The sequence below is a fragment of the Cricetulus griseus genome, chromosome 5 (genome assembly GCF_003668045.3).
Source record: "Cricetulus griseus strain 17A/GY chromosome 5, alternate assembly CriGri-PICRH-1.0, whole genome shotgun sequence".
Lineage (NCBI taxonomy): Eukaryota > Metazoa > Chordata > Mammalia > Rodentia > Cricetidae > Cricetulus > Cricetulus griseus.
This window is the reverse complement of record NC_048598.1, coordinates 117063278-117082041: the sequence shown is the minus strand read 5'-3', so window position 1 is coordinate 117082041 and position 18764 is coordinate 117063278. Positions and strand designations below refer to the sequence as shown.

The window sequence follows — 18764 nt, the reverse complement described above, 5'->3', positions numbered from 1 at the left end:
GCGGTTGCCGGGTCCACCCTCAAGGATCACAATGACTACATGAGATCATGGAATGTTGAAGTTAAAAGGGAAGTAGCTCTTATGTCACAAAGTCATAAGTGGGTAGGCACCCTTTTTGACCAGAGTCCGGGGGAATAGAGCTCTACCATTGCCCCCCGGATGAGCCCAAAGTCTAGCTACCTCCCCCAGACAGAGTTGGAGGCAAATCCATACATGCCGGATTCCCACCAAAGCTGGCTCTCCTCCAAGCTTGCTGGGATGAAAAAATAGCTGCAGGTCCCCTTGGGATTCACCCTGGAGAGGAGAGGGTGGTGCACATAGTTTGAAACAGAGCTGAATGGACAGGTGTGCATCTTAGGGAAGCAGCCACCAGGGGACGAGAAGCTGTCACCTGCTCCCAAGAGAGTCCTGGCAGCATGGACTATGATGATGATGATGATTTTGATTCTGAGACCAAAGGTGAAAAGCCCTCCCCATCTCTCTCCCTTCCTACGGTGGTGTCCAGCGATCAGGTAGACCCACTCCCACCCCCACCCCAAAAGCCCTTCTCCCTCTGCTGAGTCTCTGCAATGGAGATGATGTGCTGCGTTGGCCACAGGGTTTAGAAACCACTCAAATATAGCGAGTTGTGGTGCTGGACTTGGCTCTTACGAGCTCTAACCAATGTCAATTTTCATTTTGTAGACTGGCTGGCATCACATTGATAGTTAGGAACCAGCCATACTGGGAATGTTTACACCACATGAATTGGCTGATGGTTTTTAGTTGCTAGCATACCCCCTGGTGGAGTGGAATTCTAGGAATTCTAAAACTGTTTGAGAGGCTGGAGCGATGTCTCAGCACTTGTTCCTTTCTGCTCTTTGGGAGAACTTTAGTTCCCAGGGACTCACAGTAACCTGTAATGCCAACTCCAGGGGACTCGAGGCACTGCAAAAACACAGCGCTGCACTCCTCCTCCTAGCACACATTTTCTTCTTTCTCTCCTTCCTTTCTCCCTTTCCTTTCTCTCCTCCATCCCTCCTCTCCTCTCTCCCTCCCTCCCTTCTTCCCTTTCTTTTAATATTTGACTTATAAAGGAACTGAAACTCAGAAATGAGCCCCTTTCCCCAGAGCACAGGGCAGCAGTCTGGGCAGCTCAGCAACAATGCTTCCTGACCACTGGGCTACTCAAACAACATGTCACATGGAAACTTGTCACAGAGGCTTGAGGATAAATATTGGGACCTGGCTCTGTGAACAAAAAAATGAAGACACACACCTAACTTGGGATTATTAAGAAGTCCAGCATCCTAGAATCTGAATTGTGAAAACGAGGAGGAGGTAGATACATAATGCTCAACCCACTAAAAGAGGAGATGTGTAAACACGTATAAAATTATCAAAGAATAAAATAAATAAAACCAACGGGGGCGGGCGGGGTGGGGGACGTAGACTGGCCCTGTCTGCTAGGTCTTCGGAAAGCACAGGTGTGAAACCACTGAGGCCTGGGCTGCCGGAGTTTTCATCTCAGAGTCTTGTGTGTAGCTTTCAGGAACGCACCACTCAGTGACCCAGTGAACAAACCGTATCCAGCTAGTCCCAGGGCCGGTGTGAAGGAGACCCTGCTATGATGATAGCAATGAACTTCAGCTCAGGAGACAGCGGCAGGCCCCTCCCTCATAGGCCCAGGAACAGTGGGACTCAAGGGAAGGGAAGTTAGGCCAACTGCCTAGAAATCCGACTGTCTTCCTTGCTCCCTGGAATGGATCCTGGTCTGTTTTCTTTTGCATCCGATCCCAGTCCCCACCTGTCCTGCCCTGCACCTGCCTCCCAGAAGCACAGTGTGTGACCCGGAAGTAGCTTTGGGACACATCCTTTCTCCACAGAGATTAACAGACTCGACAGCAGACCCCAAAATCCTTCCATGCAAATAATGAGGGGGAAGTGTGAGCAAGGACCGAAAGCAGGCAGATCAGGGAAGGGGGCTGGAGCTGCCCGTTGACAAGGGACATAGGACTCCACCAATTCAGCCGTGAGGGGGTCTTACAGAAGGGGGTTTTCCCAGCAAGGCTGCTGTGTGAAACTCTGGGGCAAAGGTTGCCGGCAGAACCTGGGAGGAAGAGTGAGCCGAACAAGTCACCCAACGGGCTGCAGGTTTCATTCCCAGAACCAGATGGGGTTTTCTTCCAGATGAGACTGAATCCGCATTAGCACATCAGGACAGCGATGACACCCTCTACTGCGAAGGCGAAGCCACTACAAGTGTTGAGAAAGAGAAACCCACCCGGGAGGATTCAGAAACCGACTTGGAAATTGAAGGTGAGGTAACATCTAAGGCAAGGTGGGTGGCCAACCAGCTTTCTCGGAAACTGGAGAGATTTGGTTCCTCCAGAACCAATTTGGTTCCTCTCTGTCCTACTGGAAGATGGGAGCAGGAAGGCTACAATTCTAGACCACCTGCTCTTCCTGGTTGGCAGGGGACAACACAGGACTATCTGAGCAGGACCCACATCGGGTTGTTATTAAGATCTAAACCAACACACAAAAGTTTCTGGTCTTAAAATCTCTCCCATGTGACTTTTTTTAAGTGTGTGTGTGTGTGTGTGTGTGTGTGTGTGTGTGTGTGTGTGTGTGTGTGTACAAGAGTCCAGGTGCTTTCACAGATGCCAGAGGTATCAGATACCCCCTGGAGCTGAAGCTACAGATAGTTGCAAGCCTCTTGACATGGGTCCCAGCAGTTGAATTCAGGTCTTCTGAAAGAGCAGTGTGTGCTTTTAACCTCTGAACTACCTCTCCAGCCCCACCCCACCCCATGTGACTCTCTGTGATTTTTCCAGAATCCCAGAAGGCAGACTTTGTTACACCTTTTCTAGAAAGGAAACAGCCTTAAAGACTGTGAGAGTCACCGGGAACCACCAAGAGCTGCCCGGGCTCCATAAGTTGATACCACGTCTGACCTGTCTTTGCCATTCAGTATTCCATGCAGTACCCTAATGTGTCTCTGCTGCCCTAACTGCCCCCCTCCCATGACTTTCTGGTTACCTAAGAGTTGTTGTTTCTCCTGCTTCAGAGTCCCAAGCTTTGTCACAACAAATCAAGCATGCCTGGTTACCCCAGCTGATGGAGCTGAAGCAGACATTCTGTTCTCAAAAATAGCACCGCCAGAATCCCTTTCTTCCCGTTATCCCCAAGGAGAGAGGTGCAAAAAAAAAAAAAAAGATCATTTGTGAACATCTGTGAAGCAAGGGGAGAATGATGCTGGTCCCATTGGATGTGGGCAGCCTTCAGCTTTGCAAGCTAGTCTAGTCCAAGTCACCCTTCTTCTCTTGTTGCTTTTGTTTTATTGAGAAAGGGTTGCATGTCTTCCAGACAGACCGTGGATTCACTACATAGCCAAGGATGATCTTGACCTTTTGGCCTCACTACAGTGCTGAGATCACTTCTATTCATCATTATCCCCACCCTCTAGTGTGTTCTTGAAAATGGGTGGCAGTCAGTGATTCTCAGCCCACATCAATAGAGTGGGGCAAAGTGAACCTTACCCCTAATGTCAGATTATAAAACCATCCTGCCAGTCAGCATGGAAATCCCCTCTTCTACTCAGACCCCCTCCCATCTCTCCCCAGTCATCGTGTGCCTCTCTTTCTTGCTTCTTTGCACTTTAAGGCTGTTGTTAACTCTGCTTTCTTTTTTTCTTTCTTTCTTTCTTTCTTTCTCTCTTTCTTTCTTTCTTTTCTCTTGAGACAGGGTTTCTCTGGGTTGTCTGGTAGTCCTGGAACTCGCTCTATAGACCAGTCTGGCCTCAAACCCACAGAGATCCTCCTGCCTCCTGAGTGCTGGGATTAAAGGCATGTGCCACTACTGCCCAGCTGTTAATTCTGCCTTCCACACCTCATTTTACCTAGTTAGAGGACATGACAAAGAGCAACACTGAACGTTTTGCCTGAGGTTCCTAGTTCCTCATTCACCTTCATCCAAGAAGGCTTGATGCCCACTGATCATGGGCCAGGCTGGTCTGAAGTCTAAAGAACAAGGAGCCCAAGGGCTTGCAATAGAGATGGGGTTCTCATTCTGTTAGTACTGATCAGCTGTGTGGAATCTGTGTCTATATTTGTCATTGGGGACATAGAGTTTAAAGTGGGAAAGTCCACCAGAATAGAAAAGCCCACAAAAGTGCATGCTTGCTTGTTTTTGACTGATTTGGGCTAATTTCTTGTCTTGAGGCTGTTACAAGTTGTTTGTGTCGGGTCCCTGATTGTTGATTTCCCCAACCCTGACAACCTTAACTAGGTTCAGCCACTCATCCACAATAGGTCAACTAAAGACACAATTAAAAGTGAAAAGCAGAAAAGGGAGACTTACTCCCTGTAACCTCATTATGAAGAGGAACAGACAAAGCGGCCCAACCCTGCCAAGTCCTTCTTCGGGATCCTGGCATAAGGTTCCGGTTTAAATAGAGGGGGAGAAGCATGCAGAATTGGGCAATCCAAGGCCAGGTGTAGTCCAGGTCTCTATCAATGTCTTTGCTCCTCTCCCCTTCAAGGTGACCTGACTACCTGTCAGAACTGTGTGAGCTCTCTTTCCAGGAGACCCGTCCTACCCTGGTTAGCACCAGACTTCAACCTTTCCCTGCTCCCTGCATGAGACCCCTGGCGAATTCTAATTTCTTGGGGTTTATTGTTTAAACAATCTGATAGCCAAAAGGATGGGTACAAGTGTCTCTTTGAGAAAAAAAAGAGACTTTTTTGTTGTTGTTTGTTTAAGTGGGTGCTTCTCCCAATCTTTAGCAAAGCTTTATTTGTGGCTCACAACTTTTTGTGGTGCTGGGGAATCAAGCCAAGGACTCACATAACCGTGACCTCCTGACCTCACTCTACTGCCATGCTATACCACTGGCTAGCTTATGTTTATGAAGACTAGCTGGGGCTGGAGAGATGGCTCAGTGGTGAAGAGTATTGGTTACTCTTCCAGAGGACCCAGGTTCAGTTCCTAGTACCCACATGGTGGCTCACAACCATCTCTAACTCTAATACAAGGAGATCCAACACCCTCTTCTGGTCTCTATGGGCACCAGCAAACACATGGTGGACAAACATACATGCAGGCCAAACACCTATACATAAAAAGTTAAATAATAATAGTAATAAAAAGCAGTGCTAGTGAAACTAAGATTGAATTAGAGATTCCTTCAATTGTCAAAAGTCAACAACTCTGGGCTACTACTTGGCCCTGGTTCAAAGGCAGACAGAAGGCTTGGGCCTGTAAATACACTTATGACCAGTCTTTGCATGGGACCAGCCTGGGAAGGCGACCAAAGGCATATTGTTCCTGTTTCCTAGGAAGGGACATAAAACCACTGGCCTCTCCTCTTAATGTCCATTTGGGTTTTCCGAAGTTAGTGTTCCCTCTCTTCCCAAACTCCTGGCTCTGGGCTTGGTGTCTACATCTAGGGCAGGGCTTCTTAAACTTTCTACACACACACACACACACACACACACACACACACACACACACACACACACGTAAAAACTGTTTTCTTGAGAGATTGTTTGGAGGTTCTAGCAGGGGAGCACAGCTACTCATATACCCTTGACCGAAGACCAGTCCTCCTCTATTCGGGGAAGGTCGTCCGAGGCACACAGCTTCAGGAGGGATGCACATGGAGCCACCGGTGAGAGAGGAAGGGGGACACCCGCCTAGCCAGCCAGATCAGCCGAATCAACGCTGGCGATCAATGGGGTGACCGATGTCGCAGCCAGATGGCCCTCACCTCCAGAAATTGTTTTCTAATCCCAAGCCAAAACTGATTTAATAACTTTTTTGTGTGTGAAATGATCAATGTTGTTTTTTTTCGGTTGGTACAGTGGCTACGCTTTGATCTGCTGCTCTTTCAGCCAGTAATTGTGGCTCCATAGCTACCAGCCTACTTCTCTGGCAGCAGCCCAGCCATTCAGGCTGTGGCCTGGAGGGAATCCCATTCCCTCAGGCACTGGCTCTGTCACTATCGCCGAATAAAGCTTTTAATTAAATCGCTATCATTCTACTTATCAATAAGACTTGGGAGTCAGAGGCTGAGGTGAAAACCCACTAGCTCAGAGAGGTTGAAGAGCAACTGGCTGACCTCTCTTTGCTGGCATCTCCAAGAGAGAGCATCCTTCTGCTCCTCCCCATTCCCCCTAAAACCATGCTACACTATGTCCCTCCCTACTACATCCTGTGTGTCTATCGTCTTCCAGACACCATCTGACTTTCTATGATTACCTTCTGTCAACTAGGCCTCCTCGGCTTCTGCTAACTGGGCCTCCTGACCCAAGGTTGATTTTATTTAATTAATGCAAATGCAAACTCCGGATTCACAGTATGATTGAATATCCCACAACAAGTCAACAACTCAAACAGAAATTTTTGAAATCAAACATTATAGCCAGTTGTGTTGTCACATGCCTTTAATACCAGTACTTATGAGGCAGAGTTAGGTGGATCTCTGGACATTCAAGGCCAGACTGATCTATATAGTGAGTTTCAGGACAGACAGAGCAGCTGCATAAAAAAGACCCTATCTCAGAATTAAACAAAAAAAAATTTAAATATTTTTGTATTCTGTATCACAATTTTATTATAATCCAATCCAATGTAAAAATGTACTGCTTTGCTATTACATGCTGAGGAATAATGGTAGGGAAATATTGAAAGTCTCTGTCTTCCATAGTTAAACCACATGGGTTGTTTGGTTCTTTGTTTTGGTTTTGGTTTGGTTTGGGTTTTTGGTTTTTCAAGACAGGGTTTCTTCATGCTCTGTCTGTTCCTGGAACTCACTCTATAGTTCAGGCTGGCCCCAAACTCAGAGAGATCCACCTGCCTCTGCCACCCCAGTCCTGGGATTAAAGGCGTGCACCATCACTGCATGACTAAGACAAGTTTTTAAAATAGGGGGGAACTTTGTATGTGCAGAAAAAAAAAACACTTCAGTTCATAATATAGAAGAATCTGTAGCCACAGCCCAGATGTTTTGGCAGCTGTGGTGTTGTGTAGTGCAAGAGCATATAAAGTGCTAAGTGTGTACACTGTGTTCGGAATGAAGCCTGTGGTGAAGATTTGAGATGCCACATGGGTGAGCACAGCCAGAAACACATTTCTCACACGTGTGATTGTAAATTAACTTGTGGTCATAGCCCAAGTTCACAAACCTTTTACTGTGGCCATTTTCTTGTGCCCTCCTCCCACATTTGGTTACTCTCTCCCGTGTTACATCATCTCCCACAGCTGGAAAAGCTGGGTTCTAGAGCACATACCCGCAAGGACAGATCCCAAGAAAGTCCAGGCAGAACAGCACTGGGGCGACTGGGGATAAGGCAGCCTGGAATAGAAACCTTATTTCATTCTGACTTTCTATACAGACACAGAGAAATTCTTCAGTATTGGACAGGCGGAGCTGTACCTGGAGGCCTGCAAACTGGTGGGCGTAGTGCCAGTCTCCTGCTTCATCCGGAACATGGAGGAGTCCTGCATGAACCTCAACCATCATGGGCTGGGCCCCAAGGGTACCAAGGCCATTGCTATAACTCTGGTGGTGAGCATGCTGGCCAGTGGAACACATCAAACCTGGTGGAAGAGAATTAAGAGGGCAACTGGTTTGACATTCACAGAGGGCACCCTCTTTGGTGTCTAAAGAGCAATTTACCCTGGTCCCTTTCTCAGTCAGTGGCAATTGTTTTCTCTGTTAGTTCATAGAAGAGGCTATACTTTGAAGACTGTGGCCCTTCCTAATTGGGAAGCAAGGCATCAGTCTGTATGGACTAGAACCAGGCCCAAGAGTTACTGCAATCACAAAATGTAGACCTGGGCCTCCATTCCAAAGTCGACCTTGGCCATACATGGGAGCCACTACTGAGCCATTCCATTCAATGTCTGTCTTTCAAATTATCATTTTTAGAAATCATGTTGCAGAGTAAACCACATTTTTCTACATGAATAACATTGCCTTTTGGCTTGCCATGACCAAACAAGGACTTGACCTTGAATTTACATAAATATATATGTGTATATATATATAATTTATATATAGGATTTATATAATTGATTACATATAAAACTAACTACATCACAGAGAATTTGACAGTTGTATGTCAGTGCCTCCCTGACTGCCACTTAGGAAGGTGAAGAGAAAGTTTGATTTCAAAGAAGCTCAGCCAAGTAAATAGGCAGGTGTTCTTAGGAGGGGACATTTAAAAATGAGTAATACCAGTGAGATGGCTTGCCCCGGCCCGCAGGGCTCTGGTAATTCGTGGGTCCAAGGTGGACACTAGCCTGAAAATAATGGGCGAGAAAGAGAAGCCAGACCAAGCAGTGTCCTTGTCAAGGTCTAATTTTACTAAATGCAAACAAGGAGTTTTTAAAGAGAAAGGAGGAAGTAGAGAAAGAGGAAGTGGGGAGGAATGGGTGTTAATTGCTCTCAGGCCTGAGCAGGTGTCCAGAACTTTCCTGTGGTTATCTCGAACACTAACCTAAGGGGTGGGGTGCTTGACTAATTGGCGGTTAGCTGAGCATGGGGGTTGCCAGGCCTCTTGTAAAGAGGACTTTTATATCTAACCAGAGCTGGCTCCTGACATCTCCCCCTTCTATGTAGAATAGAATAGAGTGTCTGCCATAGGCTACGTGATGGGCACCCGAAGCCAGGACCCTATGTTTATATGACAATGAGGAGTAGAGCCTCTGTCTTAGGCTACATGAGGTGCATCTGCCCCCAGCACTCCGAGGACCTTTCATAAGTCAAGCAGCTCGAGAGCAATTGGAGTGGGCATCTGGGTCACGGCCTCACGCTAATCCCGTCACAGAGGAGCACTACAGCCATTGAGATGGGTCGGCGTCTGGCCTGCGGCATCACGATAATCCCGTCATTGACGTCTCCAAGGCCAAGGAAATTAAGAGGTTCGATGTTCATGGCCCGAAAAATCCAGTCCTTTAGGAGGACTGTCGGGGTTTTCATTATGGTCAGGCAGCTCAGGATCTAGTACCTCCAGGTGATGATAATGGACCAAGACTGGTTTTTCGAGGATGGTGTCAATCTGAGACTCAATGAATCTGGTTAGTCTTTGAAAAGGTAGAGGTGACAATATAGGTAGTCAATCCAGTAGGACAGGCAAGGTAGGAATTATTAAGTGCCTGCAATTCCCTCATAAAAGGGAGGGGTGGAAGAATAGCAGACCCAACAGTCCTCTATAAGAGAGTAGTTGGCTTGATGAAGGGCCTGAACGGTAGAATTAATTAGTGAAAGAATATGGTCAGTGGAGGAGGGACGTCCTGGGGGGCAGGGGGAAATGGTCAGGAGTTCCCTCATCTGGAGAGGCCCCTAAGGCTAAAGCACATAAGTCAACTATCAGGGGGGAATAGGAGGGGGTGGTCGCAATAGTTGTGGAGGCGTTGGCAGCATCACTGGCTTGGTTGATGATCATCCAGGTGTAGTTGTAAATCTGATAAGGGCTTCCAGCGGCAACGGCAATTGAAGGTGAGAAACACACAAGTAGCCAAAAAGACAGCATCTCTTATCTAAAATTAAGCAGAATTAGAAGACTTCTCAGGGGCTTCCCTGGGTGGATTATATAGTTTTAAAAGGCATTCAGGCAATTATCTAGCATTATTGGCCTGAGTATCAAAAATACATGCATGTCCTTTTCCCCAAATGAGGACAGGGTCTGGTCTGTGCCATTTGTGAGTTAGGGAATCTTTCTATAAGGCCTGAGCATAATTTTGAGCCGTTGATGCATGCCAGAGGCGATCCGAGGCTGATTTTCCTGTAGCATCATATGTGAGAAAATTTAGCACAAACAAAGCATGATTGAGTAGGTTCTTATGCTTGCCTTTAGTGGGGTATAGAATTCTTCCTCCTGAATATAGTTTAAATAGCATGTTTTTAAGTGTTTGGTGAGCTCTTTCAACAATCCCCTGGCCCTGGGGGTAGAGGAGGCTCGACCAAGAATGAGGAAACAAGTATCTGGGGGTGGTGGGCCTTTGTTGATTCTTGGTAGCAAGGTCTCAGCAAGGGTCATAGAATTCAGATTTCCAAGTTAAGTATTGCCCGAGGCTAAGGACTGCCTGTGCTACACAGTGCCATTCAGCTGGGGTGAGGTATCCCTCTCCTGAGAGGGCCTCTAGCAAGGCAAGGGTGAAAGATGCAGTGGGACCATAATTTTTGACTGCTGAATTAAGTTCCTTAAGGGCTTTAAATTTTAATTTTTAAAGGTGTTTTCAGTTATTTCTGTTTGTTTATCTTGGCCCTCATTATCTGACTCAGAGTCATTTTTATCCCTCTTATTAATTTCATCCTCTGAGTTTTCCTCCTCGTCCTCCTCCCTAGTTGTATGAGTAGAGGAGGGGTCTTGGTCAGAGGAAGATGGTGTATGTCTGGAGCCCTGGCAGGTTAGGACAGGAAAGGCCAGTTTAGTGGATTTGGAGATTGGAGGTTTGTCTATGGGGCAGTCAGAAGCAGGAGAATGAGCGCGGGAGAGGGGCTCAAGAAAGTTTTTAATTGCAGAAGTAAGGTGAGCAGAGCCAGGGGAGTTAGTAAGGATATCATTAATAAGATTCCAATAACTAAAAGTCTGTAAGGGAACTGCCTCAGCTCCTTTTTCTTTGAGTAATCTATTAAGATCCTCTCCGACCTTTTTCCAAGTTAGGAGATGAATGTCTGGGCCTTCTAAAATGACCCATGGACATGTTCTTGACAAAAAGGGAAAAAACTGAATCAAGTCCTTACATTTTACTCGAACTCCTCTTTCCCGAAAGGAAGTCTTAAAATCCCTAATGAATTTGACTTCCTTAGACAACTTTTGGCCCATTATTAAGGAACGGAATGAGGGGGGACTTACCAGGGAATCAGTCACTCATGATCAGTGAGAACTTTTCCCAGACCAATGTCCGTCGAAATCGGTGAGCAGAACTTCCTTGTCAGTGTGCACTACCGAGGTTTTCCTTGGGAGGGGGGGGTCTCCGTTTGGCGAAGAGTCCGTACCTCAGGCCCACGTTTGGGCGCCACCTGCCCCGGCCTGCGGGGCTTCGGTAATTCGTGGGTCCAAGGTGGACACTAGCCTGAAAATAATGGGCGAGAAAGAGAAGCCAGACCAAGCAGTGTCCTTGTCAAGGTCTAATTTTATTGATTATAAACAAGGGGTTTTTAAAGAGAAAGGAGGAAGTAGAGAAAGAGGAAGTGGGGAGGAATGGGTGTTAATTGCTCTCAGGCCTGAGCAGGTGTCCAGAACTTTCCTGTGGTTATCTCGAACACTAACCTAAGGGGTGGGGTGCTTGACTAATTGGCGGTTAGCTGAGCATGGGGGTTGCCAGGCCTCTTGTAAAGAGGACTTTTATATCTAACCAGAGCTGGCTCCTGACAATGGCTCAGTTGGTAAAGTATGTGTCACTTAGGCAAGAGAAGCTCTGTTCAGGTCCCCAGCACACATGTAAAAGCCAGGCTCGGTGGTGTACATCTGTAACCCTGGCCTGGGAGGGACAGAGACCTGAGAATCCCTGGGTCTCACTGCATGGTCCCCCAGATCTATCCAATCCGGTGGGCTCTGGATTTTATGAGAAATCCAGCACTTTAAAACCCTTTAAAACCAGCACTTGGGAGGCAGAGGCAGGTAGATCTCTGTGAGTTCAAGGCCAGCCTGGTCTACAGAGTGAGTTCCAGGACAGTCAGGACTGTTACACAGAGAAACCCTATCTCAGAAAACCAAATAATAAAATAATAATAATAATAATAATAATAATAATAATGATAAATAATGAGGTTTTTCATAGTAGTGAATGCCTTTAATTTCAGCACTTGAAAGGCAGAGCCAGGCAGACCTCCATGAGTTTAAGGCCAGCCTTATCTACATAGTAAGTTCCAACCCAGCCAGGGATATACAGTGAGACCCTGTCTCAAAAGAAAAAAAAAAAAAAGCTGGGTGTTGGTGGCGCATGCCTTTAATCCCAGCACTCGGGAGGTAGAGGCAGGTGGATCTCTGTGAGTTCAGGGCCAGCCTGGTCTCCAGAGCGAGTGCCAGAATAGGCTCCAAAGCTACACAGAGAAACCCTGTCTCGAAAAGAAAAAAAAAAGAGCAATCAAGGAAGACATCTTGATTTCCATGTTTGGTTTCCTTGTGCTGCACACACAAGAGCACCTGGACAACATGTACATTCACACAAATACACACATTTCGTAGCTGGAGTTTCTGTTCCACCTGGTCCTGCAGCCTTTTAGTCCCAAGTAAACACACAGAGGCTTAAATTAACTATAAACTGTTTGGCCAATGGCTCAGCCTTCTTACTGGCTAGCTCTCTCTTAATTATTAACCCATTTCTATTCATCTATGTATTTCCACGTGGTCTTCGTTTACCAAAGAATGCTTGGCATCCTATCTTCCCATTAGCTACATGGCGTCTCTCTGGAGACTTTTCCCTGCCTCCCTCTCCCCAGAATTCTCCCTATCTGGTAGCCCTGCCTATGCTTCCGGGCTGGCTACTGGCCAATCGGTCTTTTATTCATCAACCAATAAGAGAAACATATATACAGAAGGACATCCCCCATCTCTCTCTCTCTCTCTCTCTCTCTCTCTCTCTCTCTCTCTCTCTCTCTCTCTCACACACACACACACACACACACACACACAGCAACTTTTTAATTAGTAATAGTGCTGGATATGGTATCATCACACTGGATATATTGGCACTTATCAGTAATCCCAGCACTTAGGAGGCTGAGGGATTAGGACTAGGATTTAAAAGTCAATTTGGCCTCATAGCGAGTTCCAGGCAAGCCTGGGACTATATGAGACCCTGTCTCAAAATAAAAATCAGTAATATTTCAATTGTCCACCGAAGGAACAAAAATTCAAAAGGGACTGAGAAGGAATCCTTAACCCAATCTGTTTATAAAGGATCTGAAAAGTGAAAGAACTTGTGAGTTTGTAAGGACAGGCTGTGGACAGCTAGTTAGACCTATGAGACAGGTGTCAAGAGGGTGGAATACATTGGTTCAGTGAGTGTTACAGCCTAAGAGGATGACAGACAAGGAAGTTAACTCTGGACTTTGATGTCTATCAACTCATGGCAGTTTTCAAAGCCTTGAAATGTTCTGTCCTTGTCCATTAGGGGAACAGCATCACTGTCTAAAGCTGCTGGGACCTGCAGAAAACATTGCTCTAGGGAGGTTTAAAGGGATAACAGATCCTCTATGCGGCCTTCTTCATCCCCCCCCCCACACACACACACCTTCAGACCTAGTCTGTGTCCCCATGTCCTTACATCAGTCCTTAACCCTTGCTATAATACCTGAGGCTTTGTGACTTCAGGAAGAAAAGAGGTTTGTTTAGCTAACTGGGTTCAAGGGCTGCCATCAGCTGTGCTCTGGTGAGGACCTCATGGCTTAACAGTGGAGGGAATGAACATGAGAGGAAGAAATGAAATGAAACAGGAAAGCCAGATGAGGCATGCACAGGAAGAGCCAGTCATCCCCTTCCACTGGGCCACACTTCCCTTTTTCTGAGTTTTATTTCGGTTTTTAATTACGTGTATATGGAGGGGTGGGGAGCATATGAGCTCACGTGACCGCAGAGTAGTCAGATCCCCTTGGAGCTGCAGCCACAGGCAGCTGTGAGCTGCCCAATGTGGGGACTGAGAATCAAACTCAGGTCCTCTGCAAAAGCAGTACGCACTCCTAACCACTAAGTCATTTCTTTATCCCCTGGGCCCCACCTCTTAAAGTTCTCACTAACGTGTTATGAGTGTCAGAGGTTGATGTCAGGTGACTTTTTTTATATTGCTCTCCGTCTTACTCAGGATCTCTCACTGAACATGGAATTCACTAATTCAGCTTGACTGGCCGGCCGGCCAGCCTCAGGGTCCTCCATCTCCACCTTCCTTCCCCGGTGCTTGGATTACAGGAATGCACCATGACGTAACTGAGGAGCTGAACTCAGGTCCTCATGCTTGCCTGGCAAGCACATTACTGACAGAGCCATGGTCTCCCCAACTCTTAAACATCACCACACTGGGGTCCAGGCCTCCAGCACAGCACCCTCTCACATGCCTGGGATGTTCTAGAGAAAAGCCAAGCTCTGAACCGGAGTAGACAGAGAGCCACCTTCATCACTAACCACTTCCTTGTGTGTTTCTTCCTCTCCCATTGTGACGGTCAAAGTCCAACACGACAATCCTCAAACTGGAGCTGGAAGACAACTGCATCATGGAGGAAGGAGTCTTGAGTATGATGGGGATGCTACATGAGAACTACTACCTGCAGGAGCTGGTAGGGTGCCCTCCTCCTCCGGCTCTTTCTGGCACACCTGGGGACTCAGAACCACTCAAGCCAAGCCAGAGCCACCCTGCCCCCCGCCCAGGCCCAGGTCAGCTTTGGGCTATCTCAAGCCAGTCTGTGGGCTCCTCCTCTCCAGACACAACTTCTCAAAGGCTGGCTCAGGCACTGTACCCTGTGGCTGTGGGAAAACCTGGCTGCACCATACAAGTCCCCCCCCCCAATAGGATGGTTTACCCATGCTAATGTAAGCGAAGCTTTCTTCTTTGCAAAGCAGGGACCTGGTGAGGTGGCTCAGTTTCAAATCCTCCAAATGAATCTACCTTAAGTTTCAAAACACCCAATGCTTATCTGAAGTCCCCAGGGCTAAATTGAGGGAGCCGGGTTGTTATTGAAGACAATATGAAAAAGATGAAATCCCATGAGAGACATTAGAGAAGCCAGACTGGGAACAAGCTTCCTTGCCTTCGGCCTCTCTGTCCTTTGCATTACCTTCCTTAATCCTAAGCCTTTTACCCCATCACACTCTCTCAGTCAACCCGAAACAGCCCCCCCACCCTTGTTTTTGAGGGCTTTCTTGTGCGATTCTCTCCTGCATGTGTGCACTCTTATCTCTCAGAACATGTCTAACAACGACCTAGGTTTGGAGGGAGCCAAGATCATCTCAGACTTCCTCCAGGAAAACAACTCTTCACTCTGGAAACTGAAGCTTTCAGGTGAGCCCATGGAAAGGTTCACTGGAAACAAAAGGCAAGGAGAACAGACCACCTAGGGTCTTTTTGGCCTCAGAACAGCACGTGGCATATTCCCCTTTCTGGACCAGACAGCCTTGCCCCTCCAGGGCCACACCAACTTCCTGCCTTCCTCAGCAAGCTCTCTTTGCAGCAATCTTCCCTTGTCTTGGGCATCTCCACCTTCTGGGGTCTGCCTGGCTCATATGCCTTCTTCCCTCCCTTCCTCCATACCTTCATTCTCATGTCATCTTTTAAAGGGACTTCTCTGACCCCTTTCATGATAGCAATGCTCTATCACCATTACTCTCTGTCCTGTCTCTCCAGTTGTCTTAATGTTTCTTAACCACTTGATTATTGCATGTCTACTTTGAAATGAGTGATACCCTAGCTATTATTGGGGGGAACGGGGTCACTTGGAATTTCTAGTACCCAGATAACACTTGGATTTGCAGATTTATGCTATCTGCAGGGCTCTGGAACTCCTATGCCAAGAAACGAATATAGAGAGTGGTCCTATGCTGAACAATAATAGGACCTCTGTGGAGGAACAGTCTTTACCCAGGTAGTTTGGGATTCCCATACAGAAGCCCCAGCCCAGGTGGTTCAAAACTGCAAAACTGACAAGGAAAAAAAACTTCAAAAAGTGGACACTCAGCAGATTCAGAAAATAGAATTCTCAGGCACAGACAATGTGTTCTTGACTCTTCCGTTTCTGTGATAAAGCACCGTGACCGTATGGGAGAAAATTCCCAAGATTGGGAAATGACTTGGTAGGTAAAGTGCCTGCTGAGAAACCATGCGAGCCTGAGTTCAGTTCCCCAACAACCGTGGGAAAGCTAGGTACAAGCAGTTTGCATCTGTAACTCCAGAGGGGTGGGACAAGAGATGAGCAGAGCCAGGGCTCTCTCCAGCCAGCCTAGCCAAAATGACAAGCTCTGCAGCTCTGTGAGAGATGCTAACTCAAAAAATAGATACAGGATAATAGAGGAAGGCATCCAGCCTTCGGCCTTCATAAACACACACACACACACACACACACACACACACACACACTCGCAATCACATGTACACACAAAATAACAAAGCAAATTTTAAAAAAAGAAATGCACACCTGAATTTGTCAATGAAAAAAATATGAAAAAGTGTCTTAAAACATCAATATCTTGCTAAGCAGTGGTGGTGCACACCTTTAATCCCAGCACTTGGGAGCAGAGGCAGGAGGTTCTCTGTGAGTTCAAGGCCAGCCTGGTCTACAAAACAAGTTCCAGGCAGCCAGGACTATTACACAGAGCAACCCTGTCTCAAAAATTAAAAACAAAACAAAAAAAAGCTGTATTTTAAAAATATCCAGAAAAAATAGAATGCTTATTTTGAATATAAGCTCTATCATTCATCTGGTATTCCTCTTCAATTTCACCTGTTTCCCTCTAAACACATTTCCCCCTGTGACAGGACAAGTATACTTATCTCACTCTCTGAATAGTACTCCATGTTGTAGGGTGACTATAGTGGGAAATTACCAATACGGAGTCAGGTAGAAATATAAGGGGATTTAATAGGGAAAAGCCTTACTTACAGAGCGACCTAGCCAGCCAGCATGGCAGCAGTCTGTACAGCAAGCACCAAAGAGAAACTGAAAGCGAAAACACAGTCACACTACATCACTCTGACCACGCCCCTCACAAGCCTGGTCAGGCACACCTGTAGCCAGCCCCTAAGAAGGTGTGGCTACAGCTTCCCCTACATTTCCCCTTTTAGTCTAAAAGAGGATTAAAACTTAACAGTATAAAGTATCCAAAATTAACAATCATAAAGGTAAAATATAAGAAGATACAACAATCTGCTTATATCACATCCTAACTATCTATGTTAACTAAACCCTAAAGTCATCTGAAAGAGGTATCCAAGCCTGAACACCTCCTTCCAATCCCAACCATAAACAATAGGAAGCTATCCCTAACTAGGTATATACACACTATCCTAAGTGACAACAATGGGGAAAGGGGGTGTAGCATTCTCCAAGTTACTTCCTGCTGAAATGGGACGATGATAGTCATGTGGGGTCCTGTAGGAAGAAAATGTTAGTATCCAGTCCATGATAGATGGGATTCACTTGATTGAAGATCTCGCTTGAAATCCTCAACTTGATTGAAGTCAGTACCCGAACCTCTGGCCGGAGTGTCAGTTGAAATGGAGCAAGTTGGATCCAGTGCAGTCGAGGAGGTGTGGCCCATTTTCTTTCCAGGGTGTCCAGGGATTGCTGTCAGGCAGGTCTTCATTGGCTGTGTGGGACTCAAACATAAACAGTTAGCAGAGAAATGTTTGCTTGTGTATGTACACATGCTGGGGAATGCAACCATGAGAGCATAACAATTATGAGAGGGTGTACACCTTGAGAGAAAGATCCAAGAAAAGACAGACAGTCCCTAAATTCTTCTTTTATTCTGTATTACATCAATTGGCTTCTTGATACAACACAGAAACACTAAAGTTTAGTTAAATAACGTGCTTGGATTTTAGAGGAGGAAAGCCAAATCCACCTCTAAACCCAGCATTGGTTTAATTGAATAGGGACTAGGAAATAAAGAGAAATAGAGTTTCTTTGAGAGACAGCTGTAAAGTTTGCCATATGGCACGTTCCTTTTGTTTGATGGTTATAGCTACCTTTTCTTCTTAAGTATCTACCCATGCAGTGTCCTTTGCCTTCTGGAGATGAGTTTTCCTGTGAAGATAAAAGCAAAACACTTCCCTTTCCTTTGGGGGGGGGTTTCTATTTATAAGATATACCTTAGTAGAATACCTGTCATTTGTCCTCGTCGAGAGGTTTTTCCTTTTCCACTCGAATCTTGATCAACTTTGATGGTATCCAAAGTTTTTCTTCTCCTGTAGAAACCAATGCAAAACCCCTACCCCAACATAACACATGTCCTGGTTTCCATACAGAGGTTAGTACATCTTTGAAGTATACCGCTGATTCAGTTCAGAAGTTTTTTCCGTAGTCCAGTGTCTTTCTGCAGCTGTTTGTCCTTTTTCATTGGTTAAGAAAGTTTAGTGTTAATAAAGCATTATGCAACCTATGTTTGGGGGGTTTAGTCTTCCAAGCTTGTTTGTTGAGCATCTCCTTAAGTGTTCTTTTAGATCTCTCAACCACTGCTTGTCCTGTAGGATTGTGTGGTATACCGGTAACATGCTCTATTTTATAATATTTGAAAAATTGTTCCAATTTTGTAGAGACATATGCTGAAGCATTGTCAGTTTTTATTTGTGCAGGTATACCCACAGCTGCCATCACCTCTAGCAGGTGTGTAATAACAGAATCAGCTTTTTCAGAGTTAAGAGCAGTAGCCCATTGGAACCCTGAGAATGTGTCTATAGTATGATGCACATATTTCAAATTTCCAAACTCTGCAAAGTGAAAGACATCCATCTGCCAAACCTCATTTCTCCGAATGCCCTTAGGATTACAACCTGCTGGCAATGGAGTTTGATTATAAAAGGAACAAGTAGGACAGTTTTTCACTATCTCCTTGGCTTGTTGCCAAGTGATGGAGAAGTCCTTTTTCAAACCTTTGCTATTTACATGATGTTTCTTATGAAATTCTGAGGCTTCTAGCAGACTACCAATTAATAAATGATCAATCTCATCATTGCCTTGTGCTAGTGGGCCAGGCAGACCCGTATGGGATCTGATATGTGTAATATACATAAGATTGCTTCTGTTTCTGATAGTTTCCTGTAATTGTAAAAACAAAGAAGTTAAT

At 46.0% G+C, this 18764-nt stretch overlaps 1 protein-coding gene across 1 annotated transcript in view; it reads left to right on the top strand.

Annotated features, from left to right (window-relative positions):
• Window positions 1–416: 416 nt before the first annotated feature.
• LOC100765622 (leucine-rich repeat-containing protein 74A) overlaps window positions 417–18764 on the top strand; it is a 40402-nt gene continuing 22054 nt past the window's right edge. Inside the window, exons 1-5 of the mRNA XM_027418594.1 lie at window positions 417–459; window positions 2170–2298; window positions 7377–7549; window positions 14156–14263; window positions 14889–14985. Of these exons, the coding sequence (XP_027274395.1) occupies window positions 417–459; window positions 2170–2298; window positions 7377–7549; window positions 14156–14263; window positions 14889–14985 (550 nt within the window). The remainder of the gene's footprint in view (window positions 460–2169; window positions 2299–7376; window positions 7550–14155; window positions 14264–14888; window positions 14986–18764) is intronic.